Consider the following 25,426-nt stretch of genomic DNA (forward strand, 5'->3'; position numbering starts at 1 on the left):
TCAGCAGAATGCATGGAGGCAAACAATATCAGTATACAGGAAAGCAGAAAATGAACGCGAGGACAGAAGGGACGAGCGAGATAAGAGGTGGCAGGAGCAAGATGAGAGGTGGCGGCAGCACAATGAGAGGAGGCAGGAAGCAATGCTGAGGCTACTGGAGGATCAAACTGATATGCTCCGGTGTATGGTTGAGGTGCAGGAAAGGCAGCAGGAGCACAGACCGCCGCTGCAGCCCCTGTGTAACTAACCGCCCTCCTCCCCAAGTTCCATAGCCTGCTCACCCAGACACCCAAGAACGTGGGTGGCGGAGGGGGTTCCAGGCACCCAACCACTCCACCCCAGAGGACTGCCCAAGCAACAGAAGGCTGGAATTCAATAAATTTTGAAGTGCAGTGTGTCCTCGTCCTTTTCTCCTCCCTCACTGCACCCGGTGCTTCCCTCCTTCCGCACCCCTCCCGGGCTACCTTGGCAGTTATCCCCCTATTTGTGTGACAAATTAATAAAGAATGCATGAATTTGAAACAACAATGACTTTATTGACTCTGCAAGCGGTGATCGAAGGGGATAGGGGGAGGGCCATTGGCTTACAGGGAAGTAGAGTGAACCAAGGGGGTGGGTTTTCATCAAGGAGAAACAAACAGAACTTTCACACTGTAGCCTGGCCAGTCATGAGACTGGTTTTCAAAGCTTCTCTGGTGTGCAGTGCGCCCTGCTGTACTCTTCTAACTGCCCTGGTGTCTGGCTGCGCGTAATCAGCAGCCAGGCGATTTGCCTCAACCTCCCACCCCACCATAAACGTCTCCACCTTACTCTCACAGATATTGTGGAGCACACAGCAAGCAGTAATAACAGTGGGAATATTGGTTTCGCTAAGGTCTAACCGAGTCAGTAAACTGCGCCAGCGCGCTTTTAAATGTCCAAATGCACAACTCTACCACCATTCTGCACTTGCTCAGCCTATAGTGGAGCTTGGCTTGTTTATTCTAACCAAAAGAAGGCTGAGGGGAGATATAATTGCTCTCTATAAATATATTGGAGGGATAAATACTAGAGAGGGAGAGGAATTATTTAAGCACAGCACCAATGTGGACACAAGAACAAATGGATATAAACTGGCCATCAGGAAGTTTAGACTTGAAATTAGACGAAGGTTTCTAACCATCAGAGGAGTGAAGTTCTGGAACAGCCTTCCAAGGGAAGCAGTGGGAGGCAAAAGATCTATCTGGCTTCAAGATTAAACTTAATAAGTTTATGGAGGAGAAGGTATGATGGGGTAACATGATTTTGGCAATTAATTATCTTTAAATATTCATGGTAAATAAGCCCAGTTGCCTGTGATGGAATGTTAGATGGGGTGGGATCTGAGTTACTACAGAGAATTCTTTCCTGGGTATCTGGCTGGTGAATCTTGCCCACATGCTCAGGGTTCAGTTGATAGCCATATTTGGTGTTGGGTAGGAATTTTCCTCCAGGGCAGATTGGAAGAGGCCCTAGGTTTTTTTTGTCGTCCTCTGCAACATGGGGCCTGGGTCACTTGCTGGAGGATTCTCTGCACCTTGAGGTCTTTAAACGATGATTTGAGGACTTCAATAGCTCAGACATAGGTGAGAGGTTTATTGCGGGAGTGAGTGGGTGAGATTTGGTGGCCTGCATTGTGCAGGAGGTCAGACTAGATGATCATAGTGGTCCCTTCTGACCTTAATATCTATGAATCTATAGTTGAACAGCTCCTGACTACTGTCCAGGGTTCCTGCGTATGGCTTCATGAACCATGGTAGGCTTGGTCCCCAAGGATAACTATAGGCATTTCAACATCCCCAATGGTTATTTTCTGGTCTGGAAAGTAAGTCCCTTGCTGCAGCCGTTCAGACAGACCAGAGTTCCTGAAGATGCGAGCGTCACGTACCTTTCCCGGCCATCCCACGTTGATGTTGGTGAAACGTCCCTTGTGATCCACCAGTGCTTGCAGCACCATGGAAAAGTACCCCTCGCGGTTTATGTACTGGCTGCCTTGGTGCTCCGGTCCCAAGATAGGGATATGCGTTCGGTTTATCGCTCCACCACAGTTAGGGAATCCCATTGCAGCAAAGCCATCCACTATGACTTGCACATTTCCCAGAGTCACTACCCTTGATAGCAGCAGCTCAGTGATTGCGTTGACTACTTGCATCACAGCAGCCCCCACAGTAGATTTGCCCACTCCAAATTGATTCCCAACTGACCAGTAGCTGTCTGGCGTTGCAAGCTTCCACAGGGCTATCGCCACTCGCTTGTGAACTGTGAGGGCTGCTCTCATCTTGGTATTCTTGCGCCTCAGGGCAGGGAAAAGCAAGTCACAAAGTTCCGTGAAAGTGTCCTTACACATGCGAAAGTTTCGCAGCCACTGGGAATCAACACTATGCAGTCCCACCAGTCTGTGCTTGTTTCTCTGGCCCAGAATCGGTGTTCAATGGCATGAACCTGCCCCATTACCACCATGATGCCCAAATTGCCGGGGCCTGTGCTTTGAGAGAAGTCTGTGTCCATGTCCTCATCACTCTCATCACCGTGCTGCTGTGCCTCCTCACCTGCTTCTGCAGTTTCTGGTTCTGCACATACCGCAGGATAATGTGCGAGGTGTTTACAGCGCTCATAACTGCTGCGGTGATCTGAGCAGGCTCCATGCTTGCCGTGATATGGAGTCTGCAGGAGAGCAGAGTGGCTGCGGAAGCGGTCGTTTGGTGGTTCCATGACAACGGTTTGCCGCCCTACTGCACCGTCTGCTGCCAGTAGCACCCAGGACACAACAGCGGCGGCTGAGCTGTGTGGGCTGCACGCTTGCCGTGGTATGGCGTCTGCGCGGGAAAAAGGTGCGAAACGATTGTCTGCCGTTGCTCTCATGGACAGATGGGCAACTGACGACATGTACCCAAAACCACCCGTGACAATGTTTTTGCCCCATCAGGCATTGAGAGCTCAACCCAGAATTCCAATGGGTGGCAGAGACTGCGGGAACTGTGGGATAGCTATCCACCGTGCAACGCTCCAAGAGTCGAAGCTAGCCTCGATACTGTGGATGCACTCCACCGACTTAATGCGCTTAGTGGGGACACACGCAATCGACTGTATAAAATCGCTTCCTAAAAAATCGACTTCTATAAATTCGACCTAATTTCATAGTGTAGACATACCCACACTTTCTCCTTGTTAGGACCTTTTATTCCTTACCCTGTCAAGTTCCAAGTTCAGCTAGGAGGAATTCAGTTGATAGCTACTATTCATGTGGGGAGGGGAGCAATCAACAAAATCTTTTGTCTTCTGATGTTTCCTATAGTTAGTTTGGTGATTATGGGCCTTCTTTTGTTGGCAGGAGATAACACCTCCTGTAGTATTTCACACTTGGTAATGCTTCTCTACTGTGTACTGTGACTGGTGATTTACAGTTAAATATTACCTTATGACATTGGATACAGATATAACAAGTGAGATTAATGGATGTAGCAGTTTACAAGTGTTCTGTGAAGTCTAAACACAAACTACATATTTATAACTCTGCTACCTATTTTAACAATACTAACACATGGATGAGCCAGACCGGTTCCAGTTATGTATTTGTCGGCCTCCAGTTGAGGCCTAGGGCTTTGGCATGAGCTGGCAACTGGTCTGCTATCATCACAACTCCTTGTTTTTGGATTGAGGAAACCTACCATATTCTTTCACCTCTAACCTCCTTTGAGGTGTTATACCAGGCTAGTGTTCTGGAAATTCACCCTCAGTGAAATATTCTTCCAGTAATGAATCCTGCTGCCACTCTGGCCTTCTGAATTCCTAATTAAAAGTAGCTGTATCATAAAGAGATCCATATTGTCTGAATCTATAAAAACTGAGAATGTGTGATACTTATATGTTTATAAAACCAAGCAGTCTCACAGCTTCTGTTGTTTGCATGACCCTTTCCCTTGCCTGACATCTTCTTATCTTGTATCATGTTTTGTGCAGTAAGCTACTTGGGGCAGGTAGTGTATATATCTGTAGAGCACATGCACACACGGGATGATTTAGTTGGGGATGATCAGATGTGGGATGTTTTAGGATGATTTAGTTGGGGATCGGTCCTGCTTTGAGCAGAGGGTTGGACTAGATGACCTCCTGAGGTCCCTTCCAACCCTGATATTCTATGATTCTATGAATAACAAACTTCGCCTGAGGCTAACCATTATTAATGAGTCAATAGGGTATGCACATGTAGAATAATGAAATTGGAAATAAGGTTGCAAATATCTGTTTTCTCTAAATAATTTCATTCTAGTAGAGCATTGCCACCAAACCTATAACTCTTCCTAAGTGACTTTTATTGCCTTGGTGTTGCACTGTGAAGTAATATTTTTTCTGTTTATATAGTAAATTTATTTCAGGACTGTGTCCTCTACCAAAGCTCAATCCTCAAGGAAAAAGGAAACAAACTCCAAGTTAGATCTGACAATATCTACAAATCTGCTTCTCACAAAGGCAGTTTCCAGAATATTTAAAATAAATCTTTGAATTGGTGCTTTTAGTTATTTTTCATTTTTTGCCTTCTTCTGAAATGAAAAGTATTTTCTTAAATGGAGAATGCATTCAAGCACCTAAATACAATATGTAAATCCAAAGATACCCAGTAATAATAAGATTTAACAAAAATATTGATCCAGACACACATGCAAGTAAAATGTCTTAGAGTTCATTCTAACCCCTTGGGATGACTACTCTTGTATTTTACCCCCAGAACAAGGCTCAACATCAAAGCATCACTTTGCCATCTTCCATTTATAGTCACGTTTCCTTTGGAAATAGGGGCACGAGAATTTGTCAGTTATTACTGTGCCTTGCACATCATGCTGTATGTGCTTGAACTGGTATGCAGAATTACTCCTGTTGGATCATATTAAAGAAGTTCTGTATTAAAATCACAAATGAGTTTGATTCCCCATAGTTTAAATTCCAGGGTATTACTAATTAAGAGGTCTCTGGGTTTTTGGTACTGTTTCTCTCCCTCTGTGTGTGAAACTTGCAAGCTGCTAATTGTGTTAGTACATTCTAAGACAGAGTCTGTTCTCAAAGCAATTCACAGAGACTCAAAGCAATACTCTAACAACAGAAACAGCACCCAGAGACTCCCCGCCCTTTTGTTGTATTAACAATTGTGATTAAAATAGAGATAGAGGATGTATGTGGATGGATGCTTGGTGTGGATAATAACTGAATGATCAGGGAGGTGCCAGCCTAAGAATCCAGTGTCCATCGGCTGAAGAAGGCGTCAAGTGGAAATAACCAGAGGACCCCCGGAGGGCAGACTGGAATCCACCCAACAGCCTCAAGAATGGGAGAACCAAAGAACAAGATAACATCTTGGAGCCATCAGGAATGTGCCATCTGCTGATTGATTCAGCAACAGCATGATGCAGCAATTCCCATAGACTGGCATAGGAAGAAATTCCTATAAAAATAGACTCTAAAAAGTGAGAACTTTGGGGTCTGATTCTGCAAACCAACTTCCAGGAGCATCAGATGAGCATCTGACAAGGCCCTGCTCCCTCCTCATGTCCAGGCCACCTGGCCAGTGGCTTGGCATGAGCAACTCTAAGGCTGGTAACTATGATAACAACTTTGCAGAACCTGTGTGTGTGTGTGTGTGTGTGTGTATGAATGAATGAATGTGTGAATAAATATGAGATTGAATGGAATGTTATAGCTATAACTAACTGCTTACTATGATAACAACCTTGCAGAACCTGTGTGTGTGTGTGTGTGTATGAATGAATGTGTGAATAAAGATGAGATTGAATGGAATGTTACAGCTGTAACTAACTGCTTACTATGATTCTTTCTGTATTCACAATAAATGTGGTATTTTGCCTTTTTCCCTTTAATAAGATCCTGCTGGTTTTTATTTTATTGGTACAACACTCCACCTATTTCTGTAGTCACCTCAGAATTCCATTTTGTTGTTTCTGAAGCAGGAAACCAAGTCTCCCCCCATGTCACCGATGTGTTCACCTCCTGCTTCTCCATCTAATTACCAGAGAATACCCTTGAGTTATGGCTATGGCAGGTCAAGGAGTGGGCTTGAACAGCCACATGGAGGTAGGATAAAATCTGGGATGCACAAGTCATACACTGTTGTTTTTTTTCCCTTCAGTGCCTTCAAATCTCAAATGCAATTAAGGAATCGGCCTAATAATGCCTGGACTTAATTACATCTGTCTTTTAGTAAATGATCTGACCATCTTTTTTTATTTTATGCAGAAGCTCTGCTTTCTGATTTAGTCCTCTCTTCCTATTTTCTTTCCAGTAAATTAATGATCATGTGTAGATTTGTGTGCAACTGTTCACAAATTAATGCTGATTACCACATTTTTGGCAAGCCTATGTGCAGTATATGTTAGTGATTGAGTACTGTGAATGTTTCAGTGCATAAGCATGTTTTTTTAATATTAAGAAAAAAACCACTCCTGATTTCAATAACTGCTGTACTAGTTTTCAGATTTACAGTGGGGATTTGTTTGCAAGGAAGAACAATGGTCTTCCTGGTTACATAACAAAAATAACAGTAAGGTGTGAATGTAAAAACCCAGTGTAATGGGAACCCAGAAGAAAACAAATGACCACAATTTAGACGCTTTGGGGTTGATCATGCTGCCATTAAAGTCAGTAGCATAACTCTCACTGATCTGAGTACACCTCTACCCCGATATAACGCGACCTGATATAACACGAATTCGGATATAACGCAGTAAAGCAGCGCTCTGGGGGGCGGGGCTGTGCGTTCCGGTGGATCAGTGCGTCAGCGTGTCTGGCTCCGACACACTGCTCTGAGCAGCATGTTAAGGGGGCCGGGCCAGTGTTGAGGGGTTGGATAAGGGTCAGAGGGTCTTGGGGGTGCGGTCAGGGGACAGGGAACAGGGGGGTTGGATGGTTTGGAGGTTCTGGGGGTGGGGCGGTCAGGGAACAGGGGTGTTGGATAGGGCGTGGGAGTCATGGGGAGCCCGTCAGGGGGCACGGGTGTGGATAGGGGTCGGGGCAGTCAGAGGAGAGGGAGCGGGGGGGGGGGTGGGTTGGACGGGTCGCAGATTCTGGGGGCGGGGCGGTCAGGGGACGGGGAACAGGGGTGTTGGATAGGGCGTGGGAGTCATGGGGGGGGGCTTGTCAGGAGGCAGGGGTGTGGATAGGGGTTGGGGAAGTCAGGGGACAGGGAGTGGGAGGGGTGTTGGATGGGTCGGTGGTTCTGAGGGGTCAGTCAGGGGGCGGGAAGTGACTATTAATAATGGAAATGCTCGAGGCCAAAGCAAGTTCAATATAATGCGGTTTCACCTATAACGTGGTAAGATTTTTTGGCTCCTGAGGACCGCGTTATATCTGGGTAGAGGTGTACTTGGAGGATATAGGTTTTAACAGGTTATAACAGAATAGGGTGCCAGACTTGACTGGGGCTTGTAACAACTGTTGTAATATAAAATGATAATTAAGAATGATGGTGAGTGTCCAATAGACGCTCTCTCACAGATAAAGCATAAAATCTTTCATCATTTCATCAAAGGGACTGGACAGCTGATGTGGGTAGAGCTGGTTGGGAATCTTCCGCCAAAACTATTTTTTGTTGGAAAATTCCAATTTGTTGAAACTGAAACATTGGATGGGTATCCAGTTAGGCTAAAAAGATTTATGAGGTCCAGGATAGAATTTCTGGACAAAAGCAAAGAGAATGCTACCCACCCCAGAAGACCCAGTTGGTTGGGGCACTCACCTGCAATGTGGATGACCCAGGTTCAAGTTGCTGCTCTGGCTGTGTCAGGGTAGGGACTTGAATCAGGGTCTGCCACATCCCCGATGAGTGCCCTACTAAACAGGCTCTAGAGTCAGTCTCTGTCACTGGCCCAGTGGCTATTTAATAATAGTCTCTCCAACAGAAGAGATTGAGCGAGACCCATCCCAAAATAGCCCATAGACCAGTGGCCACGTCATTTTCCTGTGATGTGGCAGACCCACATTCATGTGTCTGCTCCGAATCAGGCAGGGTCGCTCGCGCCCTAGGATAGTCCCTTAACCATTTGGCATTTCTGGGGTGGGTGGGTGGCTCCCTTTCTCATTTTCTCGTTTTCATTAAAAAAAAATTAAAAATCTTGGTTTTGTCCTGATATGAAATGGGAGAATTTTCTAAATCTTGGAAACGTTTGTGGGACAGGAAAACCATTTCTCATCCAACTCCTAAGTGTGGGTACCATGAGTTAACATGCTCTCTGTGAGTGAGGAATGGGATGTATTGGTTCTTCAGCTGTTGTCCTCAGTTACAAGTGACTGACTTACAAAATTTTTTAATTAATTAAAATTTGTGCTGGTGGTAAACATCAGTGGTCTAACGCAATCAAATGGACTTCTAGGTAAAGGTTCATGTTAGTACTGACTGATAGTCACTTGTTAGAAAGTAGACTGTCATCCACATTGATATGTTAGTTATCCACATGTAAGTCCTAACAAAGCAGTGATTTCTGAAGTTCAAATTAAGCACTGCAGGTGGAATTCCCTTCCACTGTACCGACACGTGCCCTGTCCAAATCTATCAGCCACAGGACAGGAAGGACACATCCTGGATTGCAATTATAATGCAGTGCACTAGGAATTAATGTTAGCAGGAACTGTAAGATTACCAGAAATAGTGATTCTGTTTTCTATGGCACAATCCATTATATTCACGTACTCCCCCCTTACCCTCCCTCCCCAATCAGATCACAGGTTCTTGTAATGAGTGCTGAATGTCCCACATTCTGTTGGCTTACCTTGCTTTGAACAGTAGTTTATACTCCAGTTTATACTTCCAGCAAGGTGCTATTCAAAGTGAGCAAGGGTTGTAGAATCAAGGCTAACATGAGTGTCATTCTTCTGAAAATCAATACAAGCAGCTAAACATTAAGATGATAAAATCCTGTGAGGCCGTGAGCCCATTGAGCACTAAAACATGGCCTCCAGAAAGGCATCCAGTCTGAATGTGAAGACTCTTAATGTCTTCAGATCAAGACTGGTTGCCTTTCTGGAAGGTATGCTTTAGTCAAACACAAGTTATTGGTCTCAATACAGGGGTGAGTGGATAAAATTCTATGGCCCGAGTTATGCAGGATGTCAGACTAGATGAATAATTGGTCCATTCTGGCCTTAAAAAAAAAAAAAAGAAAAAAAAGAAAAGAAAAAAAAAAAAGAAAGAAATCTGTTAACATTCCAGTTTCATTGAAACCATTGCACTGAGGACACTGAATACCATTCTGGAGGGGCCTACAGAGCATTGGGTTTGTGTATGCGTGTGTGGTGTTAACCTTTTTTTTGTACTGTTTATACTCTATGTGGTGTTCAGAAAGTAGTGATCCAGGGTCATTGAACATTCAATTTTTGCCCACCCCTCTAAAGTAGAACTTTAGCTGGGCATTCATGCATTTTATTTTCTTGCTAGTTTTTGAAAGTTCTGTTGCTGGTAACCACATAGCAACAGAGCCCCATACTCAGCCTCCAAGTACTGCAGTGTATTTCACAACTTCCTTCCTGTCTTCTTTCTGACATTGAAACACATTTGTAAGGGAAAAAACTAGATACCAGCACAGGACAAGAATAGATAACAATCGGAGTTAGAAACATAACTTTAAAAAGCAAGCTGCTTTGTAACAATAGTAGAATTTTGAGTTTCCTCGATTTTCATTTTTCAGGAGACTCTAAAATTTTGTGTAAATGATGCTGAATAGCATTAGGACAGTGCTACAGTTTGAACACTCCAGCAGAAGAAGTTGGATTTCAAAATAACGATTTGAAAGAGAGCTCCAACGTGCCCTGCTTCTATGTCTAGTTATTTATCTTTATTAAAAACAGGATTGTTCTTAAATTATGCAGATGGAATGGAAGCCTTCTCACCTTAGGAAGATTGAAATTATTGTTGCTTTTCTTTGCTAACTCTAGTCCAGATTCTGAGCAGTGCTGAGCACCTGCAACCCCATCAGGATCAGGCCTTCTCTGTTTTGAAATGTAAATTTGGGTTTTAAAAATAAAAGATATATTCAAGGTTAGTGGCTGATTGATGACCTGCAAAAAAAATCAGGTTTGGAATTTGCTTGTCAATCAAATATGTCTCAAATCAAGAAGTGATGATTGTGTGTGTGTGTTTCTGAGGAAATTAACAGTTCTAATATCAGCCATTTCAGTTGTTTGTCATACTATACTGTTGCTGTATTTGCATTCTAGTTACTCTTCTGCCTCTTAATGTGCACAAGACAAAGCTAAAGGGTGGAACATTTAGACATTGACAAGTGCATAATTTTTATAGCTCAGTTTAACTATTATTTTCTTATCTGTATTTGCAGTACATACTTAGGACCCTGGAAATATCGCCCATTAGAGCCCTTTTCTGTTTCCACTCTGGAAATGCTGAATTTACTTGAAATTTATGGGACTATTTTGTTTAAAAGTAACTTTGGCCTGTAGTAACTTTTCTCTGGAAAGCATCTGTTTTTGAATAAGAAAATCATTATTGATGTCAGCACATCTCCTAGAAAAGGGTGTGTTTGCTATATACAGGGTAGGAAGCAAAAAACTTTGGGGTTTAAAGGGGCTCTAAAAGTAGGAGGCTTATTGTTTTTGTTTTCAGTGTTCTGGCAATTGAATGATCAACAACCATAAAACCCAGGTATTTAGGATCCAGAGAATTTTCCACAGTCAAATCAACAGTTTTGTACAGATCAAATCAATGTCTAATGCTCTTCCTTGACAATGTCCTCTTTAAACAAATTAGATTTAAATAAAAAAGTGAAAAACCTAAATCTCTTGAAAATGACAGTTGAGAATTCACTATATTCATTAGTTAGCTGATTTACTGTAATAGTTTATTTTAGGGATGCTGCAGGTTGTCATGCAAATATGCATTTCAACAACTGTTAAAGAAATTAATGCCAATCTGGTAGGATGAAATGACAACTTCTATTGTTAATGCCTAAATATTAAAGAAGAGAAACTATGATATAGGAGGAGAGCATGTAGTTAGGGCTTTGGGTAAGGGGACAGAATGGACTGTAGTACAATAGTATTAAGCTTAATGAACCTCTGTGTTGTAATGCTTAATTTCCAGTTTGAGCTTGTGGAACCTTATTGATTCATCTGATAATACATATATATATATATTTTTTAAACTTTCGTAGTTCCTTATGAAGCTAGACATTCTACACAACAACAAGATGGACAAGCAACGGGAAATTATGGATCCAAATCTGCACTTGTACATTCCTCTCTGAGTCGGGTAATGAATTGCATGGTGATTAAATAAATGAATAAAACAAAAAAAGAAATGCATGAAGTTCTAGTTCTTGTCACCTAGTGGTGCTTTTTGAAATAAGTGGGGATGTTAGTCCCAGTAACCTAGACAGGTTCCATTTTGAATAAACCTGGACCAAAATCTCCCTGCAGTTTTAGCTGAGTAAAGTATTCTTCGTTATTTTCACTTTATATAATCTTCATTTTGTTTCTCTTCTGCAAAGGTTTCCTCCTCGTCTCTACTGCCAGGCAAATACAGTCTTTATTTTGCAAGTAAGAACAGAAAGGAAGACTGGGGGGTTCAGCTAAGCCCAAATTTAGGTTTTGTAAAAATTATATTTTACAAAGCTTAACATGAATACAAATTTTTTCAGAAATTTAAATATAAAAATTCTTCCATTGAATTTTTTTGTTTTGTTTGTTTAAATAACAACACTCCCCTCTGGTATTTGCAGCTCATTGATTGGTGCATCCTTCTAGTGTAGGAGAAATATAAAGCAAAACTGACTGGAAAGCAAATTGAAAATGAGTAGTTCATTTTCATTGTTTAAGCTGAGTGAAATTCAAATGTAAGCAAACAACATAAATATTGGAAAATCAGACTGAGATTCTTAGATCAGAAGTGAAAGAATTTTAAGTTATTAATAATGCAAGAAAAACATCTTTAATATATATGAATTTAATTGAGATTTTTTTGTCTTGATCTAGTGTGTTATCCCTGACACCCTCACACTGCCATGACCTGATATCCAGCTTCTCTGTAGGAAATCATTCAAATTTGTAAACCCAGTTTACTGTCTCAATCATCCCAATCCTGATAAAGAAGTTTAGGTGGGATGTTTTGTTTGCTTTACTAAAACCATAACTCTGCAAACTTTCTAATTTGTCTATTGTAAATTCCCTATTACGGCCACAGATTTTTGGCCTTAGGTAAAATATTGCCATGCTTACTAGCAGAACTGCTTTTAAATGTAAGTGGCCGTTTTTTGGCTGTGCTCTCACTCCCTCTACCCCATAACATAAGAACAACATGAGGCATGGATAGATGATTTGGGATGGAACGGGTTTTTCGAGCAGAGTCAGTTTCCCCCTCCCTTCAGCCCATGTCTACTTAGTACGCAATGGACTGCAGCTCCTACAAGAATTATTCATCTTTTATATCTTGCCATATTGATTAAGTTGTATTCATGTTTTTTACCTGTACAGGCAAATATGGTGCACTGTAAAACCTATTTGTCAGTGTTCCATTTATGCATTTCAATAATTCTGCACCAAAAGAATTCTACAAGGCTACCTAGAGCTCCATCACATAGTAGCCAGGGATAATTTTGAATGCTTCCTTTTGTTTAAAGCTTGCCAACTATATCTATATTTTTGTAGACAGAAGTTATGAAAACAATGCACTCTAAACTGGAGCAGAGTAGGTTGACCTGTAGTATTCTATTTCTTCTTTGTTCTGCTACTTGCATTCTATTTTAAATTGCCTTGAAGAACTGGGACTATGTTTGCTTGATCAGCTGGTTTGAATAAGGTCAATAGTTTTCATTGTTTCAGTACTGACACCATTTTTTCTAGGATTATGTAGAAATTACACAAAATAACATAGCTGTTCAACTAAAGTAGTATGCATGGGAGAATTGTAGAAGGTAGAATTATGGGGATCAAAGACACTAATGAAGACAGACGGGGTTGGCCTTTGACCTATCAGCTTCTCTTCCTCCTCTGTCTCCTTTGTTCGACGGTTGCTCTGCTTCAGTTTAAGGCAATTACCCTTTTTCCACAACTCAGCTGCTGCAGAAAATAAAAAAGGGAAGCAGCACGCCATAAGGAAATCCTGCCTGGTGTGTATGGAGAATTCAGGTCAAACGTGTAGGAGTGAAGTAAAATAACTTTGTGGCCTGTCATTGGCCTTGATGATGATGATATTTTTCTAAAGTCTTTCCATGTTGGATCTTAAAGAGCTTTAGGAAGATTAATTACTAGATCTAGTCAAATGTTTTTAATCAAAACTCTTCAATGCAAAATGGCTTTTTGATTTTAAAAAAAAAAAAGAGGCTTTTTGATAAAAATAAAAAAAAAATACTTCAAGCTTCTCAAGAATCCAAATAGTGTACTGAATGTTGAGTCCAACTTTGATGAAAATTTCATGACCACAAAAATGTTTCTGATAAGATACCGCATACTTGAGTTACAAGCCCAGAGTCCTGGTTCTTCTGAGTATTTTTTTAGTTGGATTTTGCACACACTGTTTATCTTGTTGGCTGCGTAAGATATACATTAGATATATTTCTTCAGATTTCTCACCATGGCAACCAGTGGTGCAGCTTCACCAGTAGAACCAACTGTGGGGGAATTTGTATAGACCAGATTGACCACTGGCATTTTTAGTCACCGAGTTGTCTAATTGTGCTAAGAGCAAATCTAGATGACATGGTGGTTGACATGCCAAATGTTACCAGTGGCCTGTCCATACTACCTCACCAATGGCAGCAATGGTGGATAATAATTTTAAGGAAAAAAAAGCCTAGTGTAGACAAAGCCATTGTGAATTGCCACTGGTTTCATGAATAAGACTATGAGCCTGATTCTCATTTTTACTAAGGCCCTGTTACACTGCTCTGGAGTGTAAAGGTGCCTCAAAGTGGGTATGAATTACACGTTTACACATCAGCACTTTGTAAAAGGGTCTTAGTACAAATGAGAATAAAGCCACATGACTGTTAGGGTTGTTTTTTAATCACCAGTCATGTTTTTTTGTTCCCCTTGTCTGTCTACTACAGAGCAAAACTTCTCCATGAATTTTTACAAACTTTGCTCTTTGGAAGAGTGACCTAGGTTTTTAAAAAGAAAAGGAGTACTTGTGGCACCTTAGAGACTAACAAATTAGCCGTATGGAGTAAAAAAAATAAAATTTGTTAGTCTCTAAGGTGCCACAAGTACTCCTTTTCTTTTTGCGAATACAGACGAACACGGCTGCTACTTTGAAACCTAGGTTTTTAAACTGTTCTAAACTATGGTCTCGTTAATATTAAACAGTTTTAAAATGTTTATTGAACTGTAGACTTTGGCTTGAAATAATATAACCTCAGGAATTTAATTTTTTTAAAATCAATGGTTAACTTTTTTTTTTGACATAGGAAAACCTCAGCTGATTCATGGGAAACAATGTATCTAAAACATCATGTCGTTTAAACCAATAAATCTCACATAATTTCAAACCAGCACAAAGTACTATTTTGTGATATTTCCTGTTTTGGGGATCTTTTAACACATTTTTAAAAACAAAGTCACATATTTGAGTTTGAGAATGTTGACAGCCTGGCCAGAGGAGTGGTCTTAAACTTTGCTGGAGCATGTAGCTTGTTCTTTCCTACATTCTGTCGCTAAAATATTTTGACACGCAGGTCAACGCATTTTAAATGTTTGCTTCTTTCCACCGTAAGAGTGACGCTCACAACATTCTATGCAAACAAACAAACACAACCTTATACAAATCAATCTTAAAAAAAAGTAAATAAATACAATTAAAAAAAAAACTTATCTAATCAGTGTCCCCCCAATGGAGACATTCCAGTGACCAAATTGAGTTCACTCAGGACTTCACTGTTGCTATATATTTTACGTGGAAGGCATTCAGATGCTTTGATGATGGGCGCAATATAAAACACCAATATGAGGCGATAGATCTTAATGCATGACTAGATGTAGTGATCTTTCTACCTTCAACAGTAGTTGGGTTTGTTTTTTATTTTAGCTTCATTCATGTGAAACTTCCTGTAGTTCTCTGAGCAAATGGGCATGTATAATAAGCCCTAACTATAAGAGATATTAATCAGCTTGAGCCTTTCTGCTCCCATTTCTTTAAAAATGGGCCTGCTAGATGTGCAGACTGACCCTGACTTCTTAAAATGTCTGTGTCTGCTGCTTTTTCATGCAATTTTGCAAGTGACTTTTTGCCCTGTCTTTGAAGTCTCTTTCAGTAGACAGGGAGCCACAGGACAGCAGTAATTACCCAGATGACCCCTGGAGGATAACTGAGGAACAGCGAGAATATTACATCAACCAGTTCAAATCCCTACAGCCTGATCTGAACTCTTTCATTTCAGGTAACATTTACTAAATAATATGTATGTGCAGCAAAACAACCAGGATGAAAGGCCTGAAAATTAAAGCAAAGTACAGTAGATAAAGGGAGAGCTTCTTGAGTTATCTTTAGATCAGGTTTGTGCCCCAGACAGGGTCGAGTTATTTATTTATTTTTTAGAGTAACAACTTTTTTAAAAATTACCAACCTACCCACTGCATTTTGTCTCTTTTTTTGCTACCCACCCAGGGTTCAAATTCTTGGGGGTGCCCAAAAGTATAGGCCAGCAACCCTCTTCTCCTCTGCTGCCTTCTCCTTGCCCCACTGAGGGGGCAGCAACTACCTGCATCTAGCACCTGCTCACCCAGCACTGCAACCCTAACCCAGGTCACAACGCCATATACTCAAACGCCTCGCCCTCCAAATCCTCTTTCTCTCTCCCAGGGCCTGCAACCCTAGGCCCGCAACCCATCTACAATCTTCCTGTGACCCACCGAATCACTGAATTAAAGCATTAAAATAATACAGTGGGTAACAAATAGTTTCTTTGAAGAATTTTTAAAAATTCATGGTTCTACTGTAAAGATGACTCTAAAATGGGTTACAGGTTAAATGTGTATTTTAATACCACATGCTCTCTGTTTACAGGTAAAATATTTTTTTCTTAACTGCTAGCCCTGCAAACTCACCCTGGGATCTGAGAGCCAAGCTGAGTTAATTCTTTCTTGTGTGTCATCATCAGAAATAAATGTTCTGCAGGCCAAATGCTGTCCTCACTTACAACTTTGCAACCCAGCTGTCTTCAGAGAGTTTATACAAGTGTCATTGACTGGAATTTAGCAACAACAAAAAATCTTTTTATGATGCACAAGGAGGACTAGAGTCCAACTATTTCTCTCAGCTGCAGGGCTAAGAGAAATACAAAAATAAAAGAAACGTATATTTGTCACTAAAATGAATTGATATGATTCTAAACACACACTGGGAGTAGATCTTTTGAGGAAAGAATGTGTGAGTTTTGCGTACTAATTTTTCAGAGTTGAAACACACTTTAAAAATTCAGTGTGAACTTCAGGAAAGCATCTGCAGTTACAGGACAAAAAGTTGTTTGACTCTGAAGACAGTATTTGGGGCTCAGTCCTGCAAAGTGCCAAGCTCTGGCCTGATCCATAAAAACACAAGCATATACTTAACTACTTTCCTATTAAAGTCAGTGGGACTGCTTAGGTGCTTAAAGTTAAGTATCTGTTTAACTGTTCTACAGGATCATATCAGGATGCTCAGCACTGTGTAAGATTGAGTTGCTGGCCCTTAAGCGGTTAAATGTAAACCCTGCATAGCACACACATGGTAACAGTATTGTAACTGATCTTAAAAATCAGATTTTCATTCTGACCAGACTGCTTGTGAGAGGAGTTATTCTAGGTACTGAGAGTTAGTCTGGCAAGGAAAAAACACAGATTTTAACTACAGGCATTTTGACTATGTCCTCTGAGGTTATATTATTGCAATCCAGTACTTTGGGATTCAGGAATTCTGACCCCAGACAAAAGTTTTAAAATAATTGCTTGATCTTGGCAGAAATTAGCACTTCATCAGTTTTTTTCCCCTTGGTTAAATCTTCTCCAACTGAGAGAAGGGAAAAGAAAATGGAAGTTCAACACATAGTGGATTTCCCACAAAGCTGCATATAGTCAACTTTGTTTATAATAGAATGCAGTCTTTAGAATATGCAAGATGTTTGCTCTGTCTGTTCCGAGAGAGAGCCTCATAGGGCCAGACATTGCATTTCATGCACACCCAGATTTACTATTAACTGTAGTGGGAGGCAGAATTATAGATCTGTATATAATGGCTCTGAATGGGGTTGGCCTTACGTTTTTCAGGCTTATGTGAAGTAAAATGTGCAAGGATCTACGGCAGACTTTTGCTACCTCTGTAGCCTATTTGCCTGAGATAGTGTTTGGCAGCTGGCTGTGTGGGATGTGTAGTGAACTTCTTATCACTGCAGAGGGCTCAGCAGGGGTTTGTTGGCTGGGAGGGAAATCAGATTGCTTATTATGGGAGGGCTACGGAGGATGTTCACAACTGGTAGTGAAGATTGTAGCAGGATGCTTAGCTGGTTCCTCTTGTTTTTCTTTCATGATGGTAGGGCCGCAGCAGGCCTGAAAGCAGAGAAAGTCACTGTGGGAGTAGCACAGACGGCAGAGGGCTATTTGCTGCCATATACTTGGCATGTGATTAGAAGCATCCTTTTCTCTGGACAGGAAGCCATTTATCTCCATTTTCCTTTCTTTGTATTCATAATGGCATACTGATGATGATGATGGTAATACTGAGGCATGTTTTCATCCATTAATATTTTTCCCACATGGAGAGACGTGGAGAAATGAGGTCAACCGCTCTGCCTGGCCTGTCCCATGTTAGTTACTCACCAAGAGACAAATGGCCAAGCAGCTATACTCGTTCCCAACAATCAAAGTGTCTGTTGAATGTGAAATAACCAGCTGCTGATGCTGTTGCAGCTTTATAGAAACACAAGCAAAATCAGATTGGAAGATGAATATCAAATGCCAAGCAATCCTTGTGGCACCTTAGAGACTAAAAAATTTATTTGGGCATAAACTTTTGTGGGCCCACGAAAGCTTATACCCAAATAAATTTGTTAGTCTCTAAGGTTCCACAAGGTTTCCATTCTTTTCATTGTTTTTGCTTATATGGACTAACACGGCTACCCCTCTGAAACCTTTCAAATGCCTGTTTCACTGTTCTTGACAGGTTCCGTGGCTAAGAATTTCTTCACAAAATCCAAGCTTCCCATCCCAGAGCTTTCTCACATATGGTGAGTACTGTAGTGTAACTGAGAATATGGATGCTGGTTTTAAAAGACATTTTAGCTCAAGAGTTCTTGTTAGATTAAAATAGTGTCTTTAGAGTAATTCCAAAAAAAAAAAACCCCCAAAAACCCCCAAACAGGAGTACTTGTGACACTTTAGAGACTAACAAATTTATTAGAGCATAAGCTTTGAGTAATTATAATTATTGCTCTTATCAAAATCACTTTCAGGTCCAAGCAGCGGGGTGTGTGTTGATCTTCCTGGCATGCTTGTTACCTTTTTAGAGCTACTCTTCTACTCAGCAGGACTGCAGATATTTCAATAGCAATATAAATGATAGCTGTTCTTAAGAATATTATAAGAAATATCATTAGCTCAATGAACAGACATATTTCATGAAATGGTTTAGAAGAAAAACACATTTGGAATATTTTAGATGTGTTCAGTTAGCTTTATGTATCAGGCTGTGATTTGTCAGATGAGGCCTAATTAATACCTAATTTTTAATAATACATCTGCATAATTCATCAGTGCTTTATTAACAAGCCAGCACTCTTGCTTTTAATGAGTTTGTTTAGAGACCATTGCAGATGGCATTGTATACAATACAGTTTATAAGGATCTTGTTGTATTTCCATAAACATAATGGTTCTTGTATCGTCGTCCTATCTTGACATGAGGAACAAACTGTTCTAAACATTCATCAAAAATGCTGATAAAGAGAACTTTTATTTCGCTTTATCTATATATTTTTATGAAGACAGATTTTAAGAAAAGCTTGCAAGAGCCCAAACATCTGTTGGGTTCAGAGAATTTGCCTGGAATAGTTTCAAAGCTAGTTGTGAATCATGAAAAAAAGAAAGGGCTAAAGAAACATTCTCTGGAGAAAAATAAGCACTGGAATTTAATTTAACCAGTTTTTCTTAAATAACTTTTAACCCACTATGATAACCAAAAACATTTTATTTATGTTACCAACATTAATTGTGCTCTGTATAGCATAACAAAATAAAATGTTCCTTTCTAGGAGCAATTTGAAATCTTGCATGATATAATTCATCAGGGGAAAAACTCCTTTGCTAAAATTGAGGAGCATTTCAATCTTATTCACTGTAACCTTGACTGCTTGAAACATTGTTCCTTCACTTTCAAACAGTGATGAAGTAACTATTGCTCCATTTTAGTTATTATAGTAATACTAAATGAATTCTAATATTTTCCAGAAGGTGTATGCTATGAAACTGTATTCATGTGCTTCTGAATTCCTCTGCTGCTGTTTGACGCTTAAACTAAGGGCTTGGCTACAGTTGCGAGTTACAGCGCAATGAAGGAGCCCCTGGGCACATTAGCTCACTGGCAAGGCACATAATGGCTCTGACTCCGCGGCTACAGCGCTGCTGGTACTCCACCTTGGCGAGTGGACTAACGTTTGCTGCGGCCCCGCTGGAGCGCCGTGGCACCAGTGTGAACGACGTGTTGCATTACTGCGTTCTGATCAGCCTCCGAAAACGTCTGTTATGCAGACAAAACTACACAGGATCGTTTCAGGGGACAAGACAAGATGTCACGTTTATTACAACACAATTTGATTTATGACCACTAACTAATATCCAATACCGATGGGTATACACCCCCCACCCCCATGTTCTGCAGCTGCTGTACAGTTACCAGTCCTGAATGTAGCTTGAGTTCGTGGCTTGGGTTCGTAGCTTGTGGCAGCTAACTGGCCAGGAAAGCTGGGCACAAGGAAGAGCTGGGTCTCTGTTGGGCATGCACCGATGCCCTTCCATGTTGGCAGCCGAATGTTACCCTCCAAAGTCTTTCATCTCATCCATCCTTTTTGTAGGCTTTAGTTTGAATCCAGAGTCTATAGGTCTTGCTGTGTCACACTGCCTCTGGGTTTGGTGTGATTGATCACCTATCAATTGCAGACATGACTTTCAGCCTAGGACCTGGCTTTGATGTTTCTTCAATTGTACTTTTGTTCTTTTCTTTTGAGGGTGGACTCCTCCTACTTTGTCTGGGCTGTTGTCTGCATCTTCAGCCGTTGGGTGTTCACACTTTATTTCATTAGGACAGGCTGGGGCTGGAGGTTGATTCCATCATCCATACATACCTCATTCACACATCTAAACTAAACTAATAAGATTACAGCAGGGTTTTGCAAAATGGAGTGAGCATTTTAAAATGGAGTTTGAGTTATAATATGGACAAGTGTAAGGAATGGCAAACAGTGAGCAGAAGTTACAAGGTTGAAACAGTGCAAATTTCAGTGATTTAAGCAGCAATTGGATTAAAGGGTGAAACTCAATTAGCGAGTTGTTGTTTCATTCATAAAACTTTGCTTATGAAGTTACAGTAATAAAGTGAACAAATAAAAACAATTTCATTGATCAGTTCTACACGTCCCATAATTCCCTTAAGTCAAGTGGCCAGTCTTGTCATTGTTTTTGAATTGCTGCAGGAATGCGGATATGCCCTTTGAAAGCTCCATTTCTGACAGCTGGCTTGCTTATCTGCTTCGAGACAAAGCAAGCCATTTGTGTGGAATGCTGTGTGAGAGAGAGGTGGGGAGGGGGGAGGTCTGCTGCTGTCTGAACTTACAAGACAGCATACTGACATGCTCCCAGCCCCCCAAAAACCCAGTCTCTCTCCCCCCACATACACACAACACACTCCCTGTCACACTCCACCCCACCCCCCCATTTGAAAAGCACGTTGCAGTCACTTGCATGCTGGGATAGCTGCCCACAATGCACTGCTCCCAATGTCGCTGCAAGTGCTGCAAATGTGCCCACGCCAGCGCGCTTGAAGCGGTCAGTGTGGACAGACTGCAGCGCTTTCCCTACTGCGCTCTCTGAAGGCTGGTTTAACTCAAAGTGCTCTACATCTGCAAGTGTAGCCATGCCCTAAAACTAAACTGGCAGCAATGCTAACGGGTTGTTTAACGCTAATATTCCAAACTGCCACCAGCATTAGTTAATCTGGCTGTGAAGCTTTTAAGGCCAGTCTACACTTGGTAATTAAGCACTTTCTGAAAACTGTTTGCATTGATCGGTCTGCCTGAAACATTACCGAATAGGGTTTAAGTGCTAGCATAGACCAACCGAACTGTTGTCAACACCATTTTGGAAAGAGAGATTGAATTTGGATACTCAAATGTAATTTCTTGACAAATTTCAGCTTTTGAAATACCAGATAGAAAATATTGGATGATGTGGCATAAAGAGAGAGCACTTTTTTCCCATATAAAATCTTCTTAGTATTGGAAAGTCAGGTTGTTCCACTTCTCAAAGGGAAATGTTTAAAAAAAATAAACAGTATTTTTAAAAAAAATTCCACTTGCTTGGGAATTGTTACCTTTTTACATAAAGGATATACTGTGTGTGTGTGTATGTATATGCTTCATTCCTGCAGTGGCTCAAAAAATATGTGAATACCATGTTCACAGGGAGCTGAGCGATGTAGACTGTGATGGAGCGCTGACGCTGCCAGAATTCTGTGCTGCATTTCACCTCATTGTTGCTAGGAAGAATGGTTATCCGTTGCCAGATACGCTTCCGGAGACCTTACTGCCAGATTACCTTCACCCAGGTGAGGCTGTGATATTCCTGTACCATTTCAGAAACTCATCAGTCACCCAGAACAGCCTTTTTTAGTAAGAGACAAAAATTTAGCTAGAAGCTGAGTAGTACCTCTCAATGTAGCTTGATAAAATATTCATTTTTAGTTATGCTTAAAGGAAAAATGCTAAAGAAGAACCAAAAAATAATTATTTTTTTTTTAAAAAAAGGAGCAGCAGCATGTCTCTCTGAAGGGGCACACCTGCACACTGACAAAGAGGGGAGTAATAAGCTCCTCTGGGCCTGTTCAGCACCAATGAGGCACACCTGCAAGGCTTGTTCTGGAGCTGGTTGGGGGCGTGGATGTTCAAAAGGGAAAACCTGCCACAGGAAAGAGGGCGGGGGATGTGAACAGGGAGAAGGTTGCCCTGGCCCATACAGCTGAGACAAGCCTGCTGTGACAGGGTCGGGCTGGATGGCTACAGGAGAGTAATAGAAGGCAGATATATTAACCCCAGGTTAAGTAGGTCCCTTTTCCCTGGGTAAGGTAACAGGGAAGGTTCCAGAACAATCAGGAACCTTGTGGAGACAATTGGGACACAGGCTGATTAGAACACCTGCAGCCAATCAAGAAGCTGCTAGAATCAATTAAGGCAGGCTAATCAGGGCACCTGGGTTTAAAAAGGAGCTCACTTCAGTTTGTGGTGCACGTGAGAGGAGCTGGGAGCAAGAGGCACTAGGAGCTGAGAGTGAGAACGCGGAATGTTGGAGGACTGAGGAGTACAAGCATTATCAGACACCAGGAGGAAGGTCCTATAGTGAGAATAAAGAAGGTGTTGGGAGGAGGCCATGGGGAAGTAGCCCAGGGAGTTGTAGCTTTTGCACAGCCTGTTCCAGGATGCACTCTAGACAGCTGCATTCCACAGGGCCCTGGGCTGGAACCCGGAGAAGAGGGCGGGCCCGGGTTCCCCACAAACCTCCCAACTCGTGGTCAGACACAGGAGTCGTCAAACTGGACTGTGGGTTCAGAAAAACGGCCAAGCTGAGGGCTGCAGTGAAGCTCCAAGGCAAGCAAATCCGCCAATAAGCGCAAGACCCACCAAGGTAGAGGAAGAACTTTGTCACGCTGCCCAAAGGGAAACAGCAATAAGTCTCACTTCTCTGAAGCTGCACGGCCTAGCCTCAGAGCAGCACACCCTATGAGGAGGGGCTGGAGATGGACCTCGGGTAGATTGAGATCTAAGGGCTGACCCAGGAAGACTGCCTAAGCTCCAGGTCACCTTTGTGTCTTTTCAATTTTCTATAGTCTCCTCTCCCCTATAAGGGAAGAAAGAGGGGAGAGGACGTTTCTTTTTTCGTTTGTTTGCTCCAAGAACCCTTTGGGCATCGGCTGAGGGGAGAGAAAGACAGTACGAGGATTTGAACTGGGTTCAGAAGGGAACTTGAGGGGACCCCCCCCCCACCCCCAAAGTCTCTGTTCCCTATAAGCTGTCTCCGTGTTCTGTTGAAATACTAGGGTCTACTAGAATTCTACTGTCTAGATTCTACTAACCTGAGGCATAGCTAGGAGTGGCAGATGGTTATCTGTGGCAAATCTGGATGTCACAAGATTTTACATATGAAGTAGGTGACTTTTAGCTTATGTGTTGTCTTGCCCTAATGACTCTTGGAGGCATGTTTGAAATGATGGAATATTACTGACCTGCTTTACAGGTTATCTTGAATGCTGTATATGTTTACTGGTTTTAGCAGAGCTCAAATTTTTCTATAACTCATTTTCCTGATCTGCCATTCCTACTGTTAATATTTTATAATTAACAGTGAGATTTCACCCGTTTGTGTGGGATGGGGATAAATGAGTCTACAATGTGTGGTGTGCCTCACTATTGAGGTACAGTTGAGCGATATTGACATATGTTGTCAATTTTCATTACACTTTAACACTGAAGTGCATACCCTTCCATTAAAAAATGTGCACAGCTTTCTCGGGTGAGGAGGATTAATTACTGATAATAGTTACAGTGCTAAGAGATAATATATAAGAGCTAATAAAATCTCCATTAAATTTGCTGGCACTATTAAAGGAGAGGAAAAGAGCAAATCAAGTTGTAGTTAAAAAAAACTAAATGTCCCCCATGTATCAATTCACTGAAGTAATTTCTGTCAGATTCCTGTTCTCTACAATCCACCATCTTCATATCCAAGGGTATAAATCAGAGGTGGCCAACCTGAGCCTTAGAAGGAGCCAGAATTTACCAATGTACATTGCCAAAGAGCCACAGTAATACGTCGGCAGTCCCCCATAAGCTTCCCCCCCTCCAGCCCACAGCGCCTCCCACCCGCTGACAGCCCTACCAATCAGTGCCTCCCCCTCCCTCCCCACGCCTCCCACCTGCTGCGATCAGCTGTTTTGCGGTGCGCAGGAGGCTCGGGGGTGGGGGGGAAGATGAGCAAGGGCATGGCAAGCTTGGGGGAAGGGGTGGAGTGGGGGCAGAGCCTGGGACAGAGCAGGGGGTTGAGCATTGAGCACTCCCCGGCACATTGGAAAGTTAGCATCTGTAGCTCCAGCCCCGGAGTCAGCACCTACGCAAGGAGCCGCATATTGACCTCTGAAGAGCTACATGTGACTCCAGAGCCACAGGTTGGCCACCCCTGGTATAAACTGTTTATGAAACATCAGCCTTCAAGATGTTCTCATGATTAGTCTGCATAATCGTGTGTCATTATCACTATTGCCTCCATCTTCCGTCCCTCAGGATCTCCTTCCTGTTTGTTATGCTCGCTTCTAGTCTCATTTTAAATTAGACTGTAAGCTGTTCAAGACAGGGATCTTGTCTTTCTCTACAGCGCCTTTCACTGTAGAACCTTGAGCATGTCATGATTAGGGCCTCTGGGTGCTACTGTAATAGAAAGAATTAGTAGTAGTAATAGGGCATTTCTCTGACCGCACTGTGAACCTCTCACTTGGCATGAATCAGGTTGTGTGTTTTCTAAGCTAGGCTTCCTCATCTCCATGTCTTCAGTTTTTCTCTTGGCTTCCTCCTATTGTCTTGAATTAAAACCAAATACTTGAATTGCATCCAGCTGTTCATAAATATCCACCAAGCTTTTATTAACTAAAGGCATTTCCACTGCAAATTTGAGAACAAAAGGCTAAATTGCAAACAGGTTTGTTTCTAGCTATTGCAGAATGTTTGTCATCCTACGAATAAAGAATATTTAAAAAATCTTATCAAAAAGTATTATAGTATTTAATAACTTTTCTCTAGGCTTTTTAAGCCATCTCGCAGAATTTAATAGGCAATTACATATCCTTACAAGAGAACTTTATAGGATAGTTTAAAAATATCAAAATCCTCTAGAGTTAGTACAATTTTCTGTAAAATTAAAGGGTTTTAGAATCTTTTCAGTAGAAAATTTCAGTGGAGACTAATGGTTTTGTCCCTATTACATTGTTTGGGACTTTTCTAGAAGGGGCAACTGAAAATGGATAGCTCAGGAAGACGATACTGGAATACAATGTCTGACACGTCTAGGTCACTAGCTAGAAGCTAGTTTGTGCTGCTAGTGACCGAGGGTTTGTCTTCAGCTGCACCTTTTCACTGTAGCACTTTAATGAAGACACCCTATGCTGCCAGGAGAGC

The 25,426-nt window shown here is 41.6% G+C and overlaps 1 protein-coding gene across 22 annotated transcripts in view; it reads left to right on the forward strand.

Moving 5' to 3' along the window:
• Positions 1–25,426, forward strand: part of REPS2 (RALBP1 associated Eps domain containing 2) — a 144,687-nt gene that overhangs the window by 45,373 nt on the left and 73,888 nt on the right. For 7 of the 22 annotated variants that reach the window (XM_043537900.1, XM_043537886.1, XM_043537885.1 and 4 more), the window contains exons 4-8: positions 5,976–6,102; positions 11,187–11,299; positions 15,269–15,404; positions 18,161–18,224; positions 21,671–21,813. In XM_043537900.1, coding sequence (XP_043393835.1) covers positions 5,976–6,102; positions 11,187–11,299; positions 15,269–15,404; positions 18,161–18,224; positions 21,671–21,813 — 583 coding nt within the window. The remainder of the gene's footprint in view (positions 1–5,975; positions 6,103–11,186; positions 11,300–15,268; positions 15,405–18,160; positions 18,225–21,670; positions 21,814–25,426) is intronic. The other 15 variants (XM_043537887.1, XM_043537901.1, XM_037901064.2 and 12 more) reach the window with 3 other exon arrangements.

The sequence above is a fragment of the Chelonia mydas genome, chromosome 1 (assembly GCF_015237465.2).
Source record: "Chelonia mydas isolate rCheMyd1 chromosome 1, rCheMyd1.pri.v2, whole genome shotgun sequence".
Taxonomy (NCBI): Eukaryota; Metazoa; Chordata; order Testudines; family Cheloniidae; genus Chelonia; species Chelonia mydas.